Source organism: Misgurnus anguillicaudatus, chromosome 23 (genome assembly GCF_027580225.2).
Source record: "Misgurnus anguillicaudatus chromosome 23, ASM2758022v2, whole genome shotgun sequence".
Taxonomy (NCBI): Eukaryota; Metazoa; Chordata; class Actinopteri; order Cypriniformes; family Cobitidae; genus Misgurnus; species Misgurnus anguillicaudatus.
In genome coordinates this window covers 18755424-18783090 of record NC_073359.2, presented here as the reverse complement: position 1 = coordinate 18783090, position 27667 = coordinate 18755424, and the positions used below count along the sequence as shown (strand labels likewise).

General features: G+C 37.6%; 1 protein-coding gene across 1 annotated transcript in view; it reads left to right on the top strand.

Moving 5' to 3' along the window:
- Positions 1-27667, top strand: part of hcn2b (hyperpolarization activated cyclic nucleotide-gated potassium channel 2b) — a 41485-nt gene that overhangs the window by 6639 nt on the left and 7179 nt on the right. The window contains exons 3-6 of the mRNA XM_055217954.2: positions 3925-4086; positions 12031-12249; positions 23807-23953; positions 24570-24810. Coding sequence (XP_055073929.1) covers positions 3925-4086; positions 12031-12249; positions 23807-23953; positions 24570-24810 — 769 coding nt within the window. The remainder of the gene's footprint in view (positions 1-3924; positions 4087-12030; positions 12250-23806; positions 23954-24569; positions 24811-27667) is intronic.

Here is a 27667-nt window from a genome sequence, read left to right as displayed (position 1 = left end):
TCTGTTATTTAAAGAAGCTTTTCTTCTTTTTGTTTCATTGGCCGGTGTCATTTGAGTAATATGTTACAGACTCAAACGCCTACTTAAAGGAATAGTCTACTCATTTTCAATATTAAAATATGTTATTACCTTAACTAAGAATTGTTGATACATCCCTCTATCATCTGTGTGCGTGCACGTAAGCGCTGGAGCGCGCTGCGACACTTTGATAGCATTTAGCTTAGCCCCATTCATTCAATGGTACCAATCAGAGATAAACTTAGAAGTGACCAAACACATCAACGTTTTTCCTATTTAAGACGAGTAGTTATACGAGCAAGTTTGATTGTACAAAATAAAACGTAGCGCTTTTCTAAGCGGATTTAAAAGAGGCACTATATTTTATGGCGTAATAGCACTTTTGGGAGTACTTCGACTCGCCTGAAAAGTCCGCTCCCCTTCTCCCTCTCATAATGGGAGCGGGAGGGTGTTACTGTGCCGAGTCGAAGCATACAGGAGAATCCTGGCAAAAACGGGAGGGTTGACAGGTATGGTCGGAAAGCGGGTTGGAGAGGAGGAGGAAAGCGGTGCGAAATGTGAACCGCCCATTAGTGTCCACCTAGGAATCCCATACACTAAAAATGCAGGGTTATTTAAAAAAAAGTCAAAAAGCAACAAACCCAGGCATTGTTAAATAAACCAGAAAATGTTTATATTTGACTCAACAATGGGTTAAAATAGGTTAAATTGGCTTCATTCCTTATTCACCCAGCGTTGAAAATAACCCAGTCTACCTCTCGGGCATTTGTTATTGCGACATGTAGTGCATTTAAGATGGAAATGAACACGGAAGTAACATAATTGTAACAAAACTATGCAGAATTCACCAAAAACAGCTTTCCTGTAGACTATGAATAATTCATGACGACGACTATAAAGTGGCCAGACAGTCAGCCTCATATTTTATTCTTTTTCGTTAACGTATAAATTGCTACAGAATTAAAATATTTCACACACTGCACATTTAAAATTATTGAAATACAGCATGTGTAAAACTAAAATGACTTAATAAAGTTATTCTTAAAGGGAAATTCCGCCTTGAAATGATCCTAGGGTCAACAACAAACGTGCACCGAGTTCGACCGTTCGCTGGAGTTTGTTTTCGTGCTGGTCTGGCGTGACCAGTGTTGTTGCTAAACGCAAATTAGCATGTTATGGTAGCCTTCGGGGCATCAGTGCATTAAAAACGAAATCGCTATGTTTATACTACTAATAATGCTCAAAATAACCCCACACCCACACTGCAGCACAATGAGGGTCTCCACATGCAAACCGAAGCACCGAGAACCCCGCAAGTGTACAGGCAGTTCACCAAAAACAAACACTTGCCGTTCGCGTCTGGATCGCGTGTCCGTGCGGGCGCCGTCTTGGGGGGACTGAACTCTCGCGTGAAACGTTGTTGCCCGGAACAGGTGTTGTGCTTTCGCGCGAGAGTTCGGTTTTCCCGGGATGGCGCCCGCGTGGATGTGTGGTCCAGACGTGAACGGTGGGTGTTTGTTTTTGGTGGACTGCCTGTGCACTTGCGGGGTTCTCGGTGCTTCGGTTTGCATGTGGAGGCCCTCGTTGTGCTGCAGTGTGGGTGTGGGGTTGTTTTGAGCATTGTTGGTGGTGTAGACGTGGCGATTTCGTTTTTGGTGCGCTGATGCCCCGAGGGCTACCATAACATGCTAATTTGCGTTTAGCAATAACACTGGTCACGTTAGACTAGCATGAAAACAAACTCCAGTGAACGGTCGAACTCGGTACACGTTTGTTATTAACCCTAGGATCGTTTCAAGGCGGAATTTCCCTTTAACCTTTGATTACAGACTTCCATTGTGTCGGAAATCCCATACAACGCCACAACTCTGCAAATTGTTTATAATTTGCAATCCTACGAAACTCGTAATTCCCGACTCTACTTGAAGGCAGCATAGTTGTCCTTCAATAACCAATGAGATTTGACATGATCAACATGCCACCATATTTGACCACTAAATAAGCTCACAGTAATATTTTTTTTCTCCTACATACATATCATTTCGCTTCAGAAAGAATTTTCATATTTGGATGAACTGTTTCTTAATTTGCACATATTGTTACAAACATTACCTTAAAGGAATAGTCTACTCATTTTCAATATTAAAATATGTTATTACCTTAACTAAGAATTGTTGATACATCCCTCTATCATCTGTGTGCTTGCACGTAAGCGCTGGAGCGGGCTGCGACGCTTCGATAGCATTTAGCTTAGCCCCATTCATTCAATGGTACCATTTAGAGATAAAGTTAGAAGTGACCAAACACATCAACGTTTTTCCTATTTAAGACGAGTAGTTATACAAGCAAGTTTGGTGGTACAAAATAAAACATAGCGCTTTTCTAAGCGGATTTAAAAGAGGAGCTACATGTTATGGCGTAATAGCACTTTTGGGAGTACTTCGACTCGGCGCAGTAACACCCTCCCTCTCCCATTATGAGAGTGAGAAGGGGAGCGGACTTTTCAGGCAGGTCGAATTACTCCCAAAAGTGCTGTTGCGCCGTGGAGTATGGTTCCTCTTTTGAATCCGCTTGGAGGAGCGCTGGGTTTTGTTTTGTACCATCAAGCTTGCTCGTGTAACTGCTCGTCTTAAATAGGAAAAACGTTGATGTGTTTGGTCACTTCTAACTTTATCTCTAAATGGTACCATTGAATGAATGGGGCTAAGCTAAATGCTATCAAAGCGTCGCAGAGCGCTCCAGCGCTTACGTGCACGCACACAGATGATAGAGGGATGTATCAACAATTCTTAGTTAAGGTAATAACATATTTTAATATTGAAAATGAGTAGACTATTCCTTTAAGGGAACGGTCTATTTTTTGCGCAGCTTTAAATAATAGCAATATTAACTTGGTACCAGTACCAGATGACACAGTGTTGTTGATATTATCCATATTTAACAACTTGATGCTTCCACGCTGCTTTAAACCATCAGACCTGATCAAAGACAGATACGCTGATTGGCAAAAACTACAAGGCACCAATTTTAGCTCTCCCAAAAAGTATCTTGCTGACAACCTTCGGCGTGATGTTTCTCCTCAATACTTACGCTCTTGGCAGTTTTATGTTTCTTCCCCTCTCGGTTTGAATACCACGTCCCTGCTGCTTTGACTCAAGGTAGAATAAAAACAACACTCCATGCAGGTGTAGATCTTAACAACTTCAGCCAAGTCAGTGCATTGCTGTTTTTGGCCTAGTCGCTATTTAGGGCACTTGGCTTTTCTCAGGTACGACAGGCTTTGTTTCTTGTATGGGAAGAAAGTGTTGATGCTGTCTCGCGCAGCCACACAAGGCATTATACTGGACAGCTGCCAGATCGCTCCGGCAGCAGTCCTTTCTACTTTTGTAACCACAAACAGACTGCACACAGTGTTTCCTAGAGACTCATTCTTTGGTCGCTAGTTTCTGTGATATCAATTTGGCACATTCCTCTGTCATCATTCACAAACACGTTTGTACTGTTATGACCCAACAGTTCGTATTGAATCTAATCTGCCGGGCTGGATAGTTTTACCCGTTACATAAAGAGTTTGGCAAACCGTGTCCAGCTGGTCTTGGTGCATTGATGTTAATTCGGTAATATTCACATGAAAACAAATCTAGAGGTCACGGATAATCTATCTATAAGTCGACAGGGTTCAGAAAGAATTGCTTGTTAGAGAATTTTCTCCCAAAATGAAAAAGATAAACCTATTGTAATTGTTCTCATAGGAAATCAAAACCACTAAAGCTGTTTGTCCTTCAAACTGAAGAGTGATTACCCCGTGTCCCTCTTACAGATAATTGAATGTGTTCTGCTTTATCCTTGGTATTTTTTTTGCCCTCTGCTTCTCAAATGTAACGTTCCTCTCCTCTTGACTGACAGATCTTTCACATGACCTATGACCTGGCCAGCGCTGTAATGCGCATTATCAATCTGATTGGCATGATGCTTTTGCTGTGCCACTGGGACGGTTGCCTGCAGTTTCTGGTGCCCATGTTGCAGGACTTCCCTTCGGACTGCTGGGTGTCCCTTAATAAGATGGTGGTAAGTTCTTCCACAGTAAACATGAAAGCATAAAAATGTACCATGTTCCTATTCAAAAAAAAAATTTAGAGGCAAAATGCATTTCTTAACTTAAATTAAAACAGTGTAAGCCAAACTTTATTGCCATAGGGATCCTAGTGTAACCCAAACCTAAACCTGGTGCAACCCAAAATCTGAACTTGGACCAGGTGTAACCTGTGGCGGCTGGTGCAAAAAAATTGGGGGGCCCATACAAACTTGAATATAAACTTTTACTGTAGTAAATAGCCGTTTATCAGGTGATGAATATCATTACTGCTTAGCTAAAATGTTGAAAATGTTACTGTTGAAGTCAAGGAATCATGAAATAACTTTACTATGAATGTGTTAATCTGAGTATATTGTGGGTTTATTGTCAGTAATGAATTAATCAAGGTACAGTAATCATTCACTCACACACACACACACACACACACACACACACACACACACACACACACACACACACACACACACACACACACAAAGGTCGCGTTAGACTTCACTTTAAAAATCCCGACATAGTCAATTATCCGTCATTTCATGTTTTAATGATAATAATTGTTTTCTTTCACCTGTTCATTTTTAATCATGAACTTATAAGACAAGCATTCAAGTTCAAATATGTTCATTTATTTGTGAGGAGAACAGATGAACAGAGACCGTGCATCACTTTATATGTTTAACATCACATGAAGCAGATTAATGAATAATTTTTTCTCACACTGACAGACAGCTGAGGCGATAAAACACACAAACTTTGTGCTGAACAGGCAAATATGAAAAAATCAAACCACAAAATACTATTTCGAATCAAATAGGAACAGAATTTAATTTAATTTAATTTTAATCTGAATTTAATTAAACACTGTGTATCTGAAACCATCTTGTGTAATAAGCACATGAAGGCAGATAAATGCAGACTCTTGTCATTAGATTTTGTGTTTTTTTACCTCAGGTAGACAACGCAGTTTTACTTTTGTTTTGGAGATTGACAAAATTTCGATCAGTATATCACACAGACTTATAAACAGCAAACAGGGAAATAATAAAAGGCATTTGACTTAAGGGCGATTTATAGTCGTGCGTAGGTCCTACGGCGTAGCAGCGACGGCGTAGGTTCCGCATCGGTTTTCATTTATACTTGTGCGTCGCCGTCCGTGTCGACGTGCAAACACACGCGAAACCGCTGGTTGGCAGTAATCACGCGTGTAACCACAGTAGCAGCAGAAGTCGTCACAGAAGAAGAAGCTAGCAAGTAAACCCACAAACGAAGAAGAAATAGCAACTTGTTGTGTATAATTTGAGAAGACCAGCAATGATGGAAGTAAATAAACAGCGACTTATGTTTCAGTTTGAGTTAAATCACTCCTCAACTTGGCTCATCTTTGTTTTCACCGTCTCAAACGGAAATACCTATGACGCAGTTTTTTTACCTGACGGGAGGGGTTCTGGTGGACCAATCACAGCGCTTACGGTCCGCGTAGAGCCGACGCGCTGTTAGAAATTTTGTGAGGTGCGCGTCAGGCTACGCAGAGCTACGCACAGGCTACGGATAGCCTACGCCGTAGCTACGCCGTAGGACCTACGCACGACTATAAATCGCCCTTTACATAGCATCCTGCTAACGTTAGCCAACTCTGTTTGCCATAATTCCTGGAAAAGCATGTAAACTCGACCATGATAATTTCCTGCTGCTCAATCTGGTCCAAGCTCCTTAATCCTTTATTTATTCTTCAACTGAATCCCTTGTAAAGGGTGATAAAATCATATTTTCTTTCATCTCAAGGTACTTCACTTGCTTTCACTTATCAGTACTGTAACCAGCAGTTACATTGCAATCTGCAACGCGGTTATGAGACTCTGAAATTTATCCAATCACATGAGGTCAAAGACATAAAAAACAACATTGATTCGCTTACAACATAAGTGGGAGGGTTTGGGGTGCACAGTCCTGTGCCCCAGGGCGGTTCCGAAACCAGCCAATTAGAGCTCAGCCTCAGTGCACATGTTTTTACCCTTTTTTCTGACCTACATAGACACTCATTAGGGACGTGCCCCAGACACACAAACATGACACACACACACACAACAAACATTTGATTTTAATTTTTTTTAAATAAATGATAACATGACTAACAGTAAAATAGTATAACTAAATTATTTTATTTTGTATTCATTTGCATTATATATTTAACTTTTTTGTAACATGTTAAAGTAGCTTTCTTCTCTGGCCAACTTCGTGACCAGCCGCCACTGGGTGTAACCCAAAATTTTAGCATTCTTAACTTCTGTCAAATGTGCAACCGAGCTAAAGTATTTTTTTGTGATTTATTGTTTTCTGTCCTACATAATGAAAAGAACATTCTGTGAAAAATAACCATGTCAAAGATCAAAGTAAAATCAACGATTAATTCAAACTCCTTAAAACATTAGAGACTTTACAGACAGTGTCACATATTATTAAAATTTGAATGAGACATTTAACTTAAAAACTCTAAAAAACAAAAACAAAAATTTACTTTTAGATCAAATGCCAGCACAAAACACAATGTCATTAGCATTTAAATGTGTTAATCACATGGGCACATAAGAGTTTCACACTTTCTAAGTTTGCCTGACATTTTTAGACGCTCCCTTACTGCCCATCATCACCCATCTGTTCCAACCCATCCCTGCTGTTAAGTTTGGTCTTAAAGCAAGGATTGTTTAGACGTCTGCGAAACTAATGTATACAGTAAGGGATCATAAACTCTTTCTTGTCAAGTGTGTGCAATGTCAAGCAACTTCAGCTTGCTGTACGATTGATGTTTTGGTTACGGTCATATTATATCAGCACAAACGCAAAAGGTGGTTAAGAGTTGTTACCCAGAATACCCACTTTAGTATAAAAAATGTAAAACACATTAAACCATAAAACATATAAATAAAATAATTAAATTTATATAATTTTATGTATATATCTGTGTGTGTGTGCGTGTGTGTTATGTATTGCTTAGACGTTGCTCTTTTTACCTCGAGAGTTGTTAGTTATACGTCATTTTAGTACGGTTTGGTCTCAAGTTTAAAATAGAAACAAATGAGATAATTTACATTTGACATTTACATTTATGCATTTGGAACATGCTTTAAACCAAAGTGACTCGCATTGCAGTGAAGGCAAGAATGTATGTGTGTTCCCTTAAATTCGAACCCCCAACACAAGAACTCTTCCAAACTAGAGGAACACAAAACTAATGACAGTAAAAGTATAACGGTAAACTGCTAAAATTAATGGATATTGTTTGTTATTAGTGTAAATGTTTCAGATATTGACTTTTAATTGCTTTTTGGTATACTGGCATACCCAAGTACAGTTTAAAACATTGACATTATGATAAATGCAGATTATTTTATGTTTCCCTGCCTGTTTCTTTATATTCTTGGTGACATGCTCTTTAATCAGAGACCACGTGACACAGAGACAGATTTTTCATTGGCTTCTGTTGTTGCGATAGTTTTATGAATGCAGTTATTTTAGTCACTGGCATTGCTCAGCAATCAAGGTCAGCAGCTTTTGAAAGGCAGATTGCGTGACTCTCAGCATTAAATGATCTGTCTCATCATTTCAAGTGTCTGTCTGGTGTTAACAACAATAAAGCACCTGTCTCACATTCGCTGAGGTTTTGTTAAAGCGGCAGTTCACCCAAAAATGAAAATACTGTCATCATTTACCCACTCTCAAGTTGTTACAAACCTGTATACATTTCTTTGTTTTGTTGAACACAAAGGAAGATATTTTTAGCAATGTTTGTAACCAGTTTTGGGGCCCCATTGACCATAAACTGTAAAAATCGACTTTATCATGCAAAACAATTCAATCTACTTTTTTGAGTTTTGATTTGTGATACGTTGACATAATTTAGAAAAACAAGTTCAAATTGTTTAACTCTTTCACCGCCAGCATTTTTTTAAAAAGTTGCCAGCCAGCGCCAGCGTTTTTCATGTTTTTCACCAAAGTTTAATGCCTTCCAGAAAATGTTCTTCTTTAAATATATAAACATACAATATACCAAATGAAAGAACAGACCCTCTGCTTTCAAACAAAAAAAAAACCCTGTTTCATCCTACCTTGAGTGGTTCTTTTGTAATCAGCTTTTGAATATGGGTAGGTTTCTGCAAAAACACCAAATTTTGAGCAAAAAGCTGAGATAATTCCATTTTTGTGACGGACTTTTCATGGAGATCCCATTCAGAGCGATCTTTAAAACAGACACGGACATGCAGCCGCTTGCCATAGGGCAATACTTTCGGTTTTAAAAAGTTGCGGAAGCCCACCTGGTGGATAATAGCGGTATTGCGGAAAGACGGAAAATCTCGTCATTGGCGGGGAAGCGTTTTCCCTTAATTGACGAGATATCTCGTCAATGGCGGTGAAAGAGTTCATTTATTAAGTTCAAGTAACATAAAAATATATGTTGATATGATATCATTTTTTTACAATGTATTTATTTATTTTTTCCTACTATGGAAATCAGTTGCGTAAGCATCCTGCTTACTGCTTGATTTATTTATTTGTGTAAATGATGACAGAAATTTTATTTTTGGGTGAACTATCCATTTAAGTAATGATATAGAGGATTTAGGATATTGTGTGAAAAATATTATTTTAAACAAACTTGCATGTAGGTCTTATATAACTATAGAAGTCCAAAATAAGAGACAGAAAAATAATATTTATTATAATATTTAAAAGTGAACCTTGTGACTATGTGCTAGTTATAGTGTTAGTCTTGGATAGCTTTGTGTGATTAACAGACAAAAATGTCAAGTCTTTCTAGTGTAACTTTAAATGCTTGACAGCCCAAATTATTCACTTTTATTGTATGGAAACCGGGATAATCGTTGGGATATTCATGTACCATCTCTTGTGGAGCAAAGTCGTGTTTCATTCACAAAGGGTTTAAATCAACACGATAATGAGTCAATAACACTTTTCTTTTTTAAGTTCATTTTCTATTACTTTAGGTATCCTTATCAAATTTAGTCCATTTTGACATAAAGAAGTTTCAGATGGTTTCGCTGTAATTCACCTGTCGCTGTGTTTCTAGCATCTGATAGATCAATGCACCAAACCTCACCCCTTTGATCCCCTTTGATCCAGCTGAGGCCTGTGATCCATATGACCTAGCATCGTCAAATCCGCCGTGCACGATTAGAATCCCAAATAACACACGTGCGACTTAGTTACATGCTTGTGTATGTTTATTTTTCAATATTTGCACAAGAGTATAGTTAGCATAAAAAAAACATTCAAAGTGAAACCTTTTTGTTATACTATTTCCTGTTGCTCCAGTCCAGGTTTTTTTCAATTCATTTAGCATTCGTTATCAATTATCAATTAAAATGTATGGAGGCCCAGCAATCGCTATGCTTTTGAAAAATCGAATTATTTTATTTATCACAGTGCTTGCAGCCAAGTAACAAGGAAAATATGTACCACAGGCCCTACAAAACATATCAAATTTACAAAAATGCAAAAAAAAAAAAACATATCAAATTTAAGGGAATTTGTGTTTAAAACAAGCAAAAAAATCTGCCAGTGGAATAAGACGTCTTTTTCTTGAATTTACTTAATACAAGAAAAATTCAGCAAAAAATTTCTTATTCCATTGGCAGATGTTTTTGCTTGTTTTAAGCAAAAATTCACTTAAATTTGATATGTTTTGTCTAAAAATAAGACTTATTTTCTTAGGTCATTTGGTCATCAAGAAAATACATCTTGATTTAAGAATTTTTTGATAGTTCTACTGAAAACAAGACAAAAATACTAAGAAAGAAAGTCATTTTTTGCATTGTAAGTACACTTGCTATACTCCCTTAAAGGAATATTCCATTTTCTTAAAAGAAAAATCCAGATAATCTTTCTTTGTTCAGTCGAGAAGAAATTATGTTTCTTGAGGAAAAAAAAAGGATTTTTCTCATTTTAATGGACTTTAATAGACACCAACAATTAATACTTAACTCAACACTTAACAGTTTTTTTCAACAGAGTTTCAAAGGACTATAAACAATCCCAAACGAGGCATAAGGGTCTTATCTAGCAAAACGATTGTCATTTTTTACAAGAAAAATAAAAAATATACACTTTTAAAGCACAACTTTTCGTTTAGGTCCGGTCCAGCGCGACCTAACGTAAATGCGTAGTGACGTAGGGAGGTCACGTGTTACATATATAAAATGCACATTTGTGTACCATTTTAAACAATAAACTGACACAAAGACATTAATTAGTATCAGTTGACATACAACAACGTAGGAACGGTCCTCTTTCACCACACTTGTAAACACTGGGGCGGAGTTTCGCGTTCGTCCTCTGTGTTCGTCCTCCTAGCGCATGACGACCGGATCTAAACGAGAAGTTGTGCTATAAAAGTGGATATTTGTTATTTTTATTGTCAAAAATGACAATCGTTTTGCTAGATAAGACCCTTATGCTTCGTTTGGGATTGTTTATAGTCCTTTGAAACGCCGTTGAAAAAAACTGTTAAGTGTTGAGTTAAGTATTAATTGTTGGTGTCTATTAAAGTCCATTAACTTAGAAAAATCCTGCAATGTTTTCCTCAAAAAACATAATTTCTTCTCGACTGAACAAAGAAAGACATCAACATTTTGGATGACATGGTGGTGAGTAAATTATCTGCATTTTTCTTTTAAGAAAATGGAATATTCCTTTAACTATATCTGTTGTAATTTAAGCCAATTTTTCATTTAGCACATTCCAAATCATGCTAGCAGCGCTACATCGTAGCACGGACAGAAACCCGAGAACATGTCAGGGTGGTGAATGTATTTTTTTACAGCTGGCAATGACTTAATGTATTTATTTGCATACTCTGCTTTGAGAAACAAATGTTTGCCAACTGCCAAACTGTTCGCTATGTATCAAACAGGTCGAGATGAATCACAACATAAATAAACAGCTTGATCTCATAGGTTGGCTAAATCGTATAAATTCATACGACGTTAATTGTGCAAAAAAATATGATTATCAAAAAAAAAAAAAACTCAACCCCTAACCCCAACGTACAAAAATCTACGAATGTGGTCATATGAATAAATACAAAAATTAGCCATCTTGTAAAATATGTACGAAATGCCATTAGATAGCGAAATAAACAGCACAGGTGTAAACAATTACAATATATTGTTTAGTTTCATATTAAGGAGTTTCAACTGAAATGTGTCAGTTTAGTCTATTTTAACAAGTTGTTAACTAAGTCTTAGCTACTAGTCTGACTTTAAAGAGAATTCTTTAATCCAACATGAATCAGACAAGCGACAAATCTATCTGACACACCGCGTTCTTCTGAGACTTTACTATGCACTATATATAGCTTCATGGCAACCCCAGCAAGCCACTCCTCATCTTATCTCCTTTGCAAAGTAATTCCACTGATTACCCATCACCCTGTTTTGCATTTTTCACCCTACTTCATCATTCAAAATCACCCACGGCCCCCTTGACTTTATCTCTCTGATTCAGGATTTTCATAGCTTTGTCTAAACTCTGCACGGAGTGAATGCAAATCAGGATTGGCGCGCTTCGCAGGGACCCATCGGGTCAGTCCTGAAAAATCAGCCGCTTATTAAGGGAAACGAAGCAACTTAGTGCGGCAGCTGAGGTCTTATGCAGATAGCTGTGAGAGGAGAGACTTTATATCATGATCCTGGGCGAAGTAATAAATAGACCGCCACTTCTTAATTGCCGCTAGAGCCGCCAGACGAGTGAAGGGAATAATAAATCTGTCAGAAGTTCACGGCACATAGCGCAGAAAATGGGTTTTGGGTTTGTTGTACCCTTCCTTGGTTTATGTCACTTGTTAGCATCCAGCTGACATCATGCTAAAATGGTAATCACAGTTTCGTCATTTTTTTCTCTTCCAGAACGACTCCTGGAGTGAGCTGTACTCCTTCGCTCTGTTTAAGGCAATGAGCCATATGCTGTGCATCGGTTATGGACGCCAGGCACCTGAGAGTATGTCTGATATCTGGTTGACCATGCTGAGCATGATTGTGGGAGCCACCTGCTATGCCATGTTCATCGGCCACGCCACCGCCCTCATTCAATCGTTGGACTCTTCCCGTCGCCAGTACCAGGAGAAGGTGGGTAACACACACACCCCGCAACACCTGCAGATGACCTTCTCATGTGTCACCGTTGGTTTGATCTCGCCAGATCAAAGTCGGTATCCATCGTCTGTTTGACACTGCTCAGGCCAGCTATCCCGACAGCTGAGGATTCTGGGAGTTCGCTGCAATCTGGTCTCCCTCTCATCAGATCAGTTGTCGGCCTCTCCCACCGCTGTAATTCAGTCTTTGATTCCTAATCATGGCATCTGGTGTTTGTTTACACCTGCAGACCACGGCCCCAGCTCGTGGCACGTCAAAAACTATTTGGTTGAACTTCATAGGCTGGCGTGATTTCCATGTTGTGGTCACCACCTTCCGGACGTTGTCGGAGAACCTAAAAACTGCTTACTTGTATTTGTTACTGCAGAATAAATTGGGATAGCAGACATATTGATATAATCCCATTTTAAGAGTGTCCCATCTTGCTTCAGGCAATAGACTTTCCTCTTCATTAATCATTAGCTAAAGAGCTGCTTGTTGTCAGATAACCAGGTTGTTAAGGCAGAAGGGAACTGATGTGTGGTAACAGCGCGACAAAAGCTATTCTTTGGATTAGATAAGCAGGATGTGATAGACTGTTTATGGTTTGATCCTCAACATCCACATTAAACGTCTTGTGATGTTTCTTTGTGACAAACATTAAAGTTGAATGGGGAGTGTGGTTCATGATTTCCCTGCATATTCAAGATGAAGGGGATCTCACAGGTCGATTTCACCAATGCTTGTCCTCAAGGTCGGCACATGTTTAGAATATATTGACCAAAAATATTCTTTATAGATGTATAGAGGACCACTTCCTGCACAGTTTACACAGTGCTCTCAGGCCATGCACGCACAAGCGTAGGAAACACTTTGATGGCATACACAAGCATTAAAACACTTTTACTATATTTATCTTTTCTGAAGTGTTTACATCCATCCTCTTAGATTTAAAGCAGGTTTAGTGCTTTTAAATATCAAACCAATTCATAAACATCTGACTGGCCTTTTTTCCGGCCCACTTTGTTCAAAAATAAATAATAAACATTTAGTGTATTTACAGCAATTGTCTCTGCAGGGCATGTTTGCCACTTTGATACAGTTTTCATATGGTGCAAAATCTTTCTAGATTGGCAATTTTAACCGTTATATAATTGGCTTATAACAACAGGAGCGGGCCCACAACGTATCATGGGGGACGCGGGGTGTCCTGTACACGGCTTTCACCTTGCATTTACACACTTTTGGTAATTTTCAAGCAATCCAGACTTTAATTAGCTCATTTAGGTTTGTAGCTAAATTGCAGGACATAGTTGCATTACTGTATCTCTATCGTCGTACAACCTGATACACAAACAGTACAGTGTCCCTGTGCAGATCTCCTATCACCTAATCGCATGTCCAACTCTCCTACTGTGCAAATACCAGTGGATTGCCAAAAAGCAACAGATGAACGGATATTATCCATTATGTAATGACAATTACATTACTCTTAACTCTGACTTTCAGGCACGTGTTTATGTCCTGCCTCTTAAAAAATTGTTTTGTAGAAGACAGCGATACTGTTCCCGCATTAGCTTTCTGTCATCTGCACCCCAGGGACCTGTGGTTGTATTTACAGGCCTGCTGAGATGTACTGATGGAGTTGTATCAATCCACCATTGGGACTTAAATAAGTGTATTAGAATTATTGATCACACTGAATATGACATACAGTACTGTAACTACTCTATAAAAGGAGATACAGTAACCGCAACTTGAACTGATGTAATAATTACGTTTTCTCTTGTTAAGTTCTCAGCACATTTTTAGCGGTTTTTGTTAGCTTTGATCTTTGTGTCGATGGCAATATAAAGGAGCTCAGGACTGTAGGTTTATATATCACGTTGATTATTACCTAACCCAAAACCATCATAATCCAACAGTAGTTGGCATCATGTTATCTGTGGTTTAAATGTAGCCGTAGATAAACTGATGGACCATATGGAAGGGAAGCTTGATATACGGTTCACATGAAACAGCTTTCATCCCGTTCCCTTCGTGACCACCATGACCTCGATGCTTTGGCAGATGGTCATGATGGGAAATATTTAATCTTTATATGACATTGAAATTTGCACCGCTACTCATGTTTCCATGTGTTTATTTGAAATTGATTGGACCAGCTAAGCTGGCCCGGGTTAAAAGTGATTCTCTTGTTCATTCGGACAGAACGAAGGGTACTAAAATTAATCCATAAATAAACATTTTTTGGTCATATTTACTCTTATGTCATTCCAAGTCTTTATTGTGGACTTTATATCCACTGTGGTTTGAATTAATTTTTATTCTGTCGGCTATTTTAAAAGTTAAACATGATTGTCCTTAATATATTACACAACAATGATGACTTCTGTTAGGCAGCTTATAATTGTTAATCTGATATATGTACCTAAAGGTTTCAGAGGTAGCCAGATGTGTAGATTATCTGTTTGATGCTAGGCTAATGCTAGTCACTGCAGATAAACAGCTGGCTATTTAAAGATGCCATGATTTTTTTTCCCGAGCTTGGTGATTTCCTGCAAGGTAAGCTGTGGAAAAAAACTTGGTTTCAAATCCCCGCCTCAGTTAAAATATTTTGAAAATAATACAACCGGACCTGACCACGCCCACATGTGACATTATTGGACATTTATAGTAATAAAAAACACCCATGCTATTTTGTAAATATTGATTTCAGATGACAGGAAAATTGTAGTACCTGGATCCGTCTGTCAAAAATAGAAACTGATTGTTTGCCAGAAGCTACACTTCCAGTGAAGACAGCTCTGTTGATTTAAATAGAAGAAACATTCTAGTTTTGTCATCTCGCCACACACCAGACGAGTGTCTCCTCTCTCTTCGTTTGTTCACTCTTTCCTTTCTTCCTTCCTTCATTCATTTCACAGGTGTATCCTTCCCACACCTCCTAAGGGGGGAGCTAAGATGTGAGGGAATGAACTGAGAGAGAAAAAACAAGGATGCACAAATAAGAAATGTCCTTCCTTGCTTCCTCTTTCTTCCTTTCTTTCTTGCTTTCTTTTTTTCTACCTTTCTTTCTCCCGTTCTTTCTTCCTTCATTCCTTTCTTTTCCTTCCTTCCTTCTTTCCTTCCTTCATTTCTTTCCTTTCTTAATTTCTTTCCATTTTTCCTTCCTTCATTTCTTTCCTTCTTTCCTTCCTTCATTTCTTTCCTTCTTTCCTTTCTTCTTTATGTCCTTTCTTCCATTCTTTCTTTCTTTTTTCTTTCTTCCTTCCTTACTTGCTTCCTTCCTTCCTTCTGTTCTTTCTTCATTCCTTTTATTTCTTCCTTCCTTCTTTCCATTCTTTCTTCCTTCCTTCCTTTCTTTCTTTCTTTCTTTCCTTGCTTCCTTCCTTCCTTTCTTTGCTTCCTTTCTTTTTTACATCCTTTCTTCCTTCATTCCTTTCTTACTCTCCTTCCTTTTTTCCCTCCTTCTTTTTTTCCTTCCTTCCGTTCTTCCTTCATTCCTTCCTTTCTTTCTGTCTTTCTTTCCTTGCTTCCTTCCTTTCTTTCTTTTCCTTTCTTCCATTCTTTCTTCCTTCTGTTCTTTCGTCATTCCTTTTCTTTCTTACTTCCTATATTTCTTCCTTGCTTGCTTCCTTCCTTCCATTCTTTCTTCATTTCTTCCTTTCTTTCTTTCTGTCTTTCTTTCTTCCATTGCTTACTTCCTTCATTCCATTTTTTCTTCATTCCTTTTTTCTTTCCTTCCTTCCTTCCATTCTTTCTTCCTTTCTTGCCTTGCTTCCTTCCTTCCTTTCTTTGCTTCCTTTCTTTTTTACATCCTTTCTTCCTTCATTCCTTTCTTACTCTCCTTCCTTTTTTCCCTCCTTCTTTTTTTCCTTCCTTCCGTTCTTCCTTCATTCCTTCCTTTCTTTCTGTCTTTCTTTCCTTGCTTCCTTCCTTTCTTTCTTTTCCTTTCTTCCATTCTTTCTTCCTTCTGTTCTTTCGTCATTCCTTTTCTTTCTTACTTCCTATATTTCTTCCTTGCTTGCTTCCTTCCTTCCATTCTTTCTTCATTTCTTCCTTTCTTTCTTTCTGTCTTTCTTTCTTCCATTGCTTACTTCCTTCATTCCATTTTTTCTTCATTCCTTTTTTCTTTCCTTCCTTCCTTCCATTCTTTCTTCCTTTCTTGCTTCCTTCCTTCCTTCCTTTCTTTCTTTCTTTCTTTCTTTGCTTCCTTTCTTTCTTCCTTTCTTTCCTTGCTTCCTCCCTTCCGTTCTTCCTTCATTCCTTCCTTTCTTTCTTTCTGTCTTTCTTTCCTTGCTTCCTTCCTTCCATTCTTTCTTCCTTCCTTTCTTCCATTCTTTCTTTCTTTTTTCTTCCTTCCTTTCTTTCTTTCTTTCTTTCTTTCTTTCTTTCTTTCTTTCTTTCTTTCCTTGCTTCCTTCCTTCCATTCTTTCTTCCTTCTGTTCTTTCTTCATTCCTTTTCTTTCTTACTTCCTATCTTCCTTCCTTGCTTGTTTCCTTCCTTTTTTCCATTCTTTCTTTCCTTGCTTCTTTATTTCCTTCCTTCTGTTCTTTCTTCATTCCTTTTTTCTTTCCTTCCTTCCTTGCATTCTTTCTTCCTTTCTTGCTTCCTTCCTTTCTTTCTTTCTTTCTGTCTTTCTTTCTTTCCTTGCTTCCTTCCTTCCATTCTTTCTTCCTTCCATTCTTTCTTTTTTCTTCCTTCCTTTCTTTCTTTCTTTCTTTCTTTCTTTCTTTCTTTCTTTCTTTCTTTCTTTCTTTCTTTCTTTCTTTCCTTGCTTCCTTCCTTCCATTCTTTCTTCCATCTGTTCTTTCTTCATTCCTTTTCTTTCTTACTTCCTATCTTCCTTGCTTGCTTGCTTCCTTCCTTTCATTCTTTCTTTCTTTCTTTCTTTCTTTCCTTGCTTCCTTCCTTCCATTCTTTCTTCCATCTGTTCTTTCTTCATTCCTTTTCTTTCTTACTTCCTATCTTCCTTCCTTGCTTGCTTCCTTCCTTTCATTCATTCTTTCTTCCTTCCTTTCTTTCTTTCTTTCTTTCCTTGCTTCTTTATTTCCTTCTTTCTGTTATTTCTTCATTCCATTCTTTCTTTCTTTCCTTCCTTTCTTGCTTTCGTTCTTTCTTCTTCCTTCCTGTCTTTTTTCTTTTCTTGCTTCCTTTCTTCTTTACTTCATTTCTTCTGTTTTTTCTTCATTCCTTTCTTTCTTTCATTCCTTCCTTTCTACCATCTTTCTTTCTTTTTCCTTCCTTCCTTCTGTTCTTTCTTCATTCTTTTTCTTTCTTACTTCCTATCTCCCTTCCTTGCTTGCTTGCTTTCTTCATTCCTTTCTTTCTTTCTTTCTTTCTTTCTTTCTTTCTTTCTTTCTTTCTTTCTTTCTTTCTTTCTTTCTTTCTTTCTTTCTTTCTTTCTTTCTTTCTTTCTTTCTTTCTTTCTTTCTTTCCTTCCTTCCTTCCATTCTCTCTTCCTTTCTTTCCTTACTTCTGTCCTTCCTTTCTTCCTTACATCCTTTCTTCCTTACATTCTTTCTTTTTCTTTCTTCCTTCCTTCTGTTCTTTCTTCATTCCTTTTCTTACTTCCTTTCTTATTTCCTTGTTTGCTTCCATTCTTTCTTGCCTCCCTCCCTCCCTTCCTTCCTTCATTTCTTTCTTTCTTTCCTCCTAGTTTAAGCAAGACCTCTTTTCAGCCTAAAGCCTGGTGAAGTCTTTGAAGTCTTGCCGGTGCTAATAGACAGACTTGTCTCAAACCGTGATTGCAACAAGGTCCAAGTAATGTCCTCGGCGAAACACATTGTCTCACTTCAAGGCTGATCGAAATGAACTAAAGACAAGAACAAAGAGGGTTTGTTGATAAAAAGGGACAAAGTGCAAGTTACAAATAGGCATTCTTATTTAGGGGGTCACAAATCTTTGGTGTGCAAAATACAGCTTGGCTATATAAGTGTTAAACACAGGCAGACTCTGTAAGAATAGTAAGACTTGATCATGAATACTGAGTATTGCTTTCCTCTTAAATATTATGCATATTGCATAACTCTGCATTTTCAGCTGTAGATGGCGTGAATTTTTTTTGTTGATTTCTTATTTACTATAAGGGGGGACAAATGAAACATGGGGCCCTCGGCTGTTCTTTTCAGTGGCGTGTGTTTATTTAATTCCCTTATCCACTTATATTTAATTAAGAATGGAATTAGATTAGGATTTGGGGCAGATTACAGAAACAAAAGGTTTTTATGAAATGGCTTCATGATGGGATTTCCTCTATGAGCTAATTAAAGTCAGTCACATCTCTTCCCATGGTTCCCCACCCACTGCCGAAAGCGTTGATGAGTAATAGTGTCCATGCACACACACACACACACACACACACACACACACACACACACACACACACACACACACACACACACACACACACACACACAAACACACACGCTGTAGTGTCTGCTGTATGTATCAACGGTTTCTGTCAGGATGTGTAAGACTTAATTAGATCTGTTGCTATTACAAGTATAAGTACATGAAACCTGTTGTTACTTATTTTCTTCTCATTTCCTCATTGCTTTTCTTTGGAAAAGGAAAACCAAATGTGTTGTCCAAACATTTTGTTTATGGTCCTCTGTATAGTTTTCTTCACTTCTTTATTATTTGATTTAAAAAAAATGAGAATATGAAAAGGAACATGGCATCAAGGCCAAGTGTTTCAAATAGATTTTTATGGCCCTGTCCCAAATGGCACCCTAAACACTCATGGTCTTCCTACAAGGAAAGACAAAAGTGCACATCAAGGGCGCATATTGAACGAAAAGGGGGCGCCCATGAGCAACCTTTTAAAACCGAAAATGAAAAATTGACACTTTACGCTTTTTTGGACTTAACGGACACTTGTAAGTCCACATGAAGTGTGCCATTTGGGAGACAGCCTATATTTACGAAAACCCCTCCAGCATGATCAAGGAGTTGCTTAGGTGTTTTTTGTGGTTGCTAGGGTGTTGCCGAGGCGTTCTGAGAGGTGTCTTGCCACCAAATTGCTCTGATGTTCTCATCTCTATTATTGCTTCCACATCAGTTCACACTTTGTTAGTAGCTGCCTAAAGCATTTCAAGCTGAACATATGTCATGCCGCACATACTGACACTCATTATCCACATACCTTCTTCATCTAACACCATCTATCCAGCAAAGAGGTCTCTAAAGAGCGTCACCTTCCCCCCCTTTCATTATTCTGTTGTATGACCCACAAGAGTCAAGTAATGTTGATATATGAGATCATAGAGGACACAATGATGCTTCAAAGATATTGTGACTACTTTATTACTGTGTTACAACTGGCTCATGGTTGCAACATTAACAAGAGGCAACGCACTTTTAAGGAGGAAGGAAAAAAAGAGCAAGGATACAACCAAAAGAGAAGACTCCCCAATCAGTCAGAGCAAATAGCGTGAGACAAAGTGTCTGCAAACACATTGTCCACCTCTTTAATGTGTTTGATGCACAAATTATAGTGTTGTAAAAACAACACCCATCTCATTAACTGCTGACTTGGGCTTTGTAAGGAATGTAGAAAAGTAAATTGTGATTCGAATAAATGACAATTTGAGCTCCGCCCCCTACGCACACATCAAAATATTGTGTCCATATCAAAGCAAGTGTTTCCTTTTCAATTACTGAATAATTTGCTTGGTAAGCGTTAAATTTACCAGAAAACTAACTGGGTGATCCTCCCCGTACCCTCCTGCCTGAAAAAGAACGTCACCTGCCCCGACCTGGCTCGCATCCACCTGGATTTTAAAAGGTTTGTCAAACTGCGGCGCCGCCAGAATCGGAAAAAGTTTAACATGATCAAAAGCTTGCTGGCAACTTGAGGACCAAACAAACTTAACATAGCCTTTCAGTAAATTAGATATAGGTCACACCACAGATGAAAAATTTGGGTAAAAAGCCCGGTAATATCCAGCCATACCCAAAAAGCTCTTTCTTTGTAGCCAGAATAGGAAATTGTTCTATGGCACGCACTTTTTCTTGCACGGGCGCACGCTACCTTGCCCAACTTCCCTTCCTAAGAAGACCACCGTTGCCTTGGCAAATTCACATTTTGACAAATTTACCATGAGCCAAGCTTCAGCCAAGCGAGAAAACAAAGCCCGAACGCGCTCCAGATGCTGTTCCCAGGTATCACTATAAATAATTTTGCCATCTAGATAAACTGCGCGATCCGCAAGTCCCCTCACATCGTAAACTAACTGGGACCTAACAACTGTGAAGCTCAGCGTTGTATCAGAAATGCAAAGGTTATAAGTTTGAATCCCAGCGATCCAATTTAAAATAGTGTCTGCCAAACGCAGAAATGTACTAGGTTCCAGCCATTAACCTGCTGTAATTGTAGATTTATAAGACCACCACCCACTGTAAGGTTTGTGCCACAAACCTTAAATCATGTTTGTTTGTGTAATGGTTAATTCAGCACTTTTGTCATCTCAGTTTTTCATTGTGATATGGGCTTTGTTATATAGTAATAGGAAATAATACTTGTTGTTATTGTTATGAACGTAGATATTTCCCTTATGTGTGTGCGTGCATGCATGTGTTTGTGTGTGTGTGGTATTTCTGCAGTGATGCATTAGAAAGCAGATGTTGTAAACACACAATATAACCTCTATACTCTGACATTTAAGATAGAGATTGTTTATCTAACCCTGCTTCAGGATGTCAGGAGGTGTAAAAATCAAAATCTAACACATTTCATTTTGTGCTCCTGTTCAATTTCCAACTTTTAAAAGTATACTGTAGTCATACAGAGTCGTAGGGTTTAACTGGGCTCAGTAATACCAGCAAAGTGAACATTTGTGGAAGGACTGAGCTGACTTTAAAACATTTATTAAGTATCAATTAGTTGATTTGTACTTTTGTTTATATAAAATGATGCATACATGGTCAAGACCATATTAAGTACATACATATGTGACCACAAAACCGATCTTAAGTAGCACAAGTATATACGGTTTCAGCAGTAACAACATAAACAAGTGGCTTTCGTGGTCAAAACACGTAACTTCCGGTAAACTCTGCTAAGAATAAATAACAACAAAGTACTTTAAAGTAGTTTATTTATATAACAAGCAAAATAAACACGTAGATTACCTAGGAAACCAATACATTTGTTATTTTCAATGAGGTATTTGTTTAAGAGTTCATTTTCAGCAACTAGTCAGACCATTAAACCAGTGGTTTTCAAACTGGGGGCCGCGAGATGGTGCCAGGGGGGCCCCAGTTTTATGACATTTTATGAAATACATTAATTTATCATGAATTCTGTGTAATTAAACCTAAAAAAGTAAGGCTACTAACCAAAATCACTACTTTTTTGTATAATTTAATGTTTTTTTTTTTTTATTAAAATGTTGAGTTTTTTGTCACAAATTTTCTTTGAGGGGCCGCGAAGGAATGCACCGTATAAAAGAGGGGCCGCACACTGAAAAGGTTTGGGAACCACGGCATTAAACAAACAGAAACCAGAAGTAAAGTTCGGACCAGACGCGTATCGCATCACAGCACGTGCGTCCAATGACACCTTCTATATTTGTAGCAATAGCCAAAAATACACTGTATGGGTCAAAATTATAGATTGTTTTATGAAAAATGTTCTACCGTAAATATATCAAAACTTTTATTTTTGTGAGTGGATGCAGTGCTTAGGAGTAAGGACATTATTTGGACAATCTTAACTCTTTCCCTGCCATTGACAAGTTTTTCCAGCAATCTGTATTTCTGCTATTATCCACTATGTGGTGCTCTTACCCGACTTATAAAACCCGGAAGCAACCTCTTAGGGCAAAAACAGTAAGAACTCTGTGTATGTTTTGAGGATCGCTCTGAATCTGATCTCTAACAAAAGTCCTTCATAAAAATGCTATTATCTCAGCTTTTTGCTCAAAATTTGGTATTTTTGAAAAAAAAAACTACCCATATTTGAGAGCAGTGTTGGGGAAAGTTACTTTTAAAAGTAATTCATTACAATATTAAGTTACTCCCAAAAAAAGTAACTAATTGCATTACTTATTTACTTTTCATGGAAAGTAATGCTTACGTTACTTTTAGTTACTTTTGCATTACTTTTTCTTGGCTAAAGCTTGATCTCTTTCAGGCCTTGCAGGTGTTTTTATGACTGAAAAGTTCTGCCTTCAGAAATTGCATATTTCATCACAAAAATGTTTAGCTCTGGCCTGCCATCTCAGTTTCTGACTCAAACTGTTTCACCACATGCACAGAGAGTGCATACGTTTAGTTTAATTCAGTACATATTTTTTTAATCAAATTAATTAATATAAAAAGTAACTTGAGTTACTTTTTTGAAAAAGTAACTCAAATATTAATGTGTACATTTAAAAAGTAATGCGTTACTTTACTCGTTACTTCAGAAAAGTAATATTATTACGTAACTCAAGTTACTTGTAATGCGTTACCCCCAACACTGATTGAGAGATTATAAAAAGAGGACAAATGAAAGTTTTTTGTTTGAAAGCAGCAAGTCTGTTTTTTCATTTGATATATTGTATGTTTATATATTTAAAGAACATTATTTTCTGAAGGGCATTCAACTTTTGTGAAAATCATAAAAAATGCTGTCTGGCAACTTTAAAAAACGCTGGTGGGGAAAGACGATTTTCTCAATATTTAGATTTTTTGCAACCTCAGCTCAGATTCTAGATTTTCAAGTAGTTGTATATCGGCCAAATATTGTCCTGTCCCAACAAACCAATCATCAATGGTATACTTGTATAAATCTCAATTTAAAAAAAATGACCCTCATCACTGCTTTTGTGGTCCAGTGTCACATATGTGTGAAATCCAGGCTAAAGTCTCATAATCCAAATTCACATTGATTTCAATCGTTGTGACATGACCATACTCAGTCAATATTAAAGATATCAGTGTTATATTTTCACACAATGTTCTTCATTATGTAGAATGATTTTATGTAGAAAACAGTAAATCACAAAAAAATTACTTTAGCTGGGTTTTTATATATATATTCTTGTAATATAAACAGTAAGCCATCACAACACAGACATTTCAGGATGACAATGATAATGATTAACTACACAGACTGTTTTATATATCGAGTTTCTTTTCTATTTCATTGCACCACTGCTATGGGAACATCACATTATCATATGGTCTTGAGTGGATCACATCCACTGTAAATAACTCGCTTTGATGTTTCCCAAAATAGAAGGAAAGCCCAACATTTTCCAATTAAATCCCAGCGTGCACATCTCAAAAGAAGGGGGCATGTTGGATTGACATGGCAAGCTAATTGTTGGTGGTTGTGAAATGTTGCTTTGCACTGAGAACAGTCCTTTAGAGACAAGTATTAGCTTTTTATACACAACACTGTAAAAATTATATCGTATCAACATGTATTTTTCCATGTAAACTCTTATGGTTCATCATAATATGGATCTTATGTAGTTTTTTTTTTAGTTTGGTTATCTGGTGCATAATGTTTTTTTTTAACATTGCCATTTATACTGTGTTTTAATGTCTTTTCAGTACAAGCAAGTTGAACAGTACATGTCGTTCCATAAACTTCCGGCTGATTTCCGGCAGAAGATCCATGACTACTACGAGCATCGATACCAGGGAAAGATGTTTGACGAGGAAAGCATATTGGAGGAGTTGAATGAGCCATTACGAGAGGTACCTGTAGCTCAATTGGTAGACCATTGGGTTCTTGGGTTCAAACATACTGATAAAATGTATGCAATGTACATTGCTTTGGCTTAAAGGGGACATTTCACAAGACTTTTTTAATTTGTCAATTAAATCTTTGGTGTCCCAAGAGTACATATGTGAAGTTTAGCTCAAAATACCCCACAGATAATTTATTATAACATGTTAAAATTGCCACTTTGTAGGCGTGAGCAAAAATGTGCCGTTTGGGTGTGTCCTTTAAAATGCAAATGAGCTGATCTCTGCACTTAAAGGCAGGGCGTGGTTGGATAGTGCAGATTAAGGGGCGGTATTATCCCCTTCTGACATCACAAGGGGAGACAAATTTCCATGACCTATTTTTTCACATGCTTGCATAGAATGGTTTACCAAAACTAAGTTCCTGGGTTGATCTTTATCATATTTATTTAGGTTAATAGAAGCATTTGGGACCCAATTATAGCACTTAAACATGAAAAAGGTCTGATTTTCATGATATGCCCCCTTTTAAGCCAAAAGCGTAAATGTAAATGAACCAGTTAACTGATACCCTTTTTCTTTAATTTGATAATAAGTTGACTCTAATAAACTTATCCACCTTTAGGAAATAGTCAACTTTAACTGTCGGAAGCTGGTGGCGTCTATGCCTCTCTTCGCAAACGCGGATCCCAACTTTGTGACAGCCATGCTAACCAAGCTCCGCTTCGAGGTCTTCCAACCCGGAGATTACATCGTTCGCGAGGGAACCATCGGCAAAAAGATGTACTTCATTCAACATGGTGTTGTCAGCATTTTGACCAAGGGGAATATAGGCATGAAGCTTTCAGACGGCTCCTATTTTGGGGGTAAGGACCACACACCGAAACCATTTCATTATTTTACATCTTGCTAGAAGTGTAGTCTTAAGTCACACGGGTACATTTGTAGCAATAGCCAACAATACATTGTATGGGTAAAAATGTTATTTTATCCAAAAAATCATTAGGATATTAAGTTAAGATCATGTTCCTTGAAGATTTCCTACCAAAAAATGTATATAAAAAATGTATTTATCATTAGTAATCAGTGTTGGGGGTAACGCATTGCATAACGTAATTATATAACTGAAGTAACGAGTAAAGTAGCGCATTACTTTATAAACGTACACATTAATATTTGAGTTACTTTTTAAAAAAAAGTAATGCAAGTTACTTTTCAGTTTAAAAATTCAATTTAAAAATTAAATAATGTACTGAATTAAACTGAACATATTAACGTAGAATTACGCACTCCTTGCGCCTGAACGGGAACAGTTTGAGTCAGAAACAGAGATGGCAAGTCAGAGCTTGACATTTTTGCGATCCTAAAAAACACCTGAAAGAGATCAAGCCTCAGCCAAGTTAGAAAAAGTAATGCAAAAGTAACGTAAGCATTACGTGAAAAGTAACTAAGTAACGCAATTATTTACTTTTTTGGGGAGTAACTTATATTGTAATGCATTACTTTTAAAAGTAACTTTCCCCAACACTGTTAGTAATAGGTGTTGCTACAAACGTAATTTGGACAACTTTGAAGGCGATTTACTAAATATTTAGATTTTTGCTCCCTTTGATTCCAGATTTTCGAATAGTTGTATCTCGGCAAAATATTGTCCTATCCTAACACACCATACATAAAAAAAATAAAAATAATAATGTTTGAAAACTTGAAGGGAATTTTTATCATATGTGACCAGTCCTTATGGAGTTTTTTACTGTATGCCTACCCCAAGTGTTTAATCAACAGCTTTGAATGGCTTATTAAAATCAAAGCATGAAAAATGCTTAATGTTTACAGTCTCGTACATTATTGCATTGTATCTTTGCTCCCTATTAAACCCCAACAGCTACCTCGCACTGAGAATACAATGATAAATATCACTGACATTTGAACACGTCTCTTTAGTTTCTCCCTCCAGCGAGCTTTGTCCCATTTTAGATCCCGCTACCATCGAGGGCCAGGTGCTGATGATCCAGAAAAAAAGCCAGGGCTTTTTCTAGAGTCTGTAGAGTACGGTCTGGGTGGGCCACAGTCGGGCGATGACCAGAGTTTGCTGACCATATGAACAATATAATGGAGAGCCACAGATAAAAAACAATGAAGCCAAATGAATAATGCCTAAATAGTGAGGCAAAACAGCAATGACAGAGTCATTTTTAACATCGCTTCCCTGGCCAAAACAATTCCGTTGTTTTTACCATGCAGGGATTACAGAGGGTATATTTATTTTGCCAGACTGAGTAATGGTTCTCTGTTGTACTAGGAGCACAACGTGAAGCTTTTTAGAGGTTAAAATACTTTTATTAATTTGCATAGACAACTTTAAGACATCTTTTCTACACAGTATAAACATCCCAAATGAGCATCCAGCAATTCATGTAGTTCAGGCAGCATTATGTTAAAAATGTGGACGTGGTATCAGTGACATCATCCATAGGTTCGTGAAGAGCTTTTTGAAGCAAATAGTTGGTGCGGCCTGCTGTCGCCATCTTGGCATCGTGCATCACTCGCATATAACCGAAAATGGGTAAAGAGGCGGGACGTGGGTGAAGCTGAAACCATGCCCACCTAGCTCAACTCTAGTGACAGCAATGGCAGTTCACTTGTCACCCAAGTGGCCACGCCCCTAATTATGCAGAATTTCAAGGCTTTATATAATTAAACGTATGCGTTACAAAAAAATTCACCCTCTCACAGGTGTCATAAAGGAAAAATTTAGCTATATAGACCAAAAACACTTTTTGTACCAGGCTGTAAACACATTTATTTCTGCCGTAAAGTTGGCCATTTTAGTATGGGGGTCTATGGGGATTGATTCCCTTTTGGAGCCAGCATAGCGGCCGTCAATGAATTGCAGTTTAAAGAGCAACTATCTTCCGATTCACGATTTTACATTTCCTTTTGTGTGTAAGTGTGTATTAGTACATGTTAACGATATGCAAAAGGTACAAACCCCAAAGTAAACGATGACTCGAGTTATCATCTCCAACGTAAATCTCTTTTCTTGGACTACAACAAACACATGGATTGTAGGCAACAGTTTACTTCCTGGGATTGGTGATGTAGACAAGACCGACATTATCAAAATTCCTCGCGCTTCAGACTCACAACCTGTAAGTTAACTCCTTTTAGCATTGCATTGTGAGCAAATCTTTCAAACATGGTAAGGAGCGTCACATTTCAATCAGGGACACAGCGCTTTTCAATCCGTGCTTTTCAGAAGGAGAGTGAAATCTGGAGCTACAAAAATGTACGATATGTGGAAAATAATGTGTTTTTTGAACCATAAACCACGCAAACACATTGTATTATACCAATTACACAAAATAACGTTGTTTTTAGCAATGAAATAGGTGCTCTTTAAGTCATTTTAGTGTTGGCTTTACGATAGAAATTGGTAGGTTGGTTCAAATCTAAAAACAAAATCAGATGGTTCTGCAGATAATATTTGCAGTCGTATTTGTGAGAATAAGGCATTTCAATTACTGACTAATAACCTTTTCATTGTCATTAAAGTCAAATGACTATAAAGTCTGATTAAAAAATGCTTATTTACAACAAAACATGTCAGAGGCAGAGTTTTGCATCTGAACCCGTCATATACATGCAATAAAACCCTTATCAGTATATTTATAATAAAGATTAATAGCTTCAGGCACAAAAGTAAATCTGTGTAGGGAATGT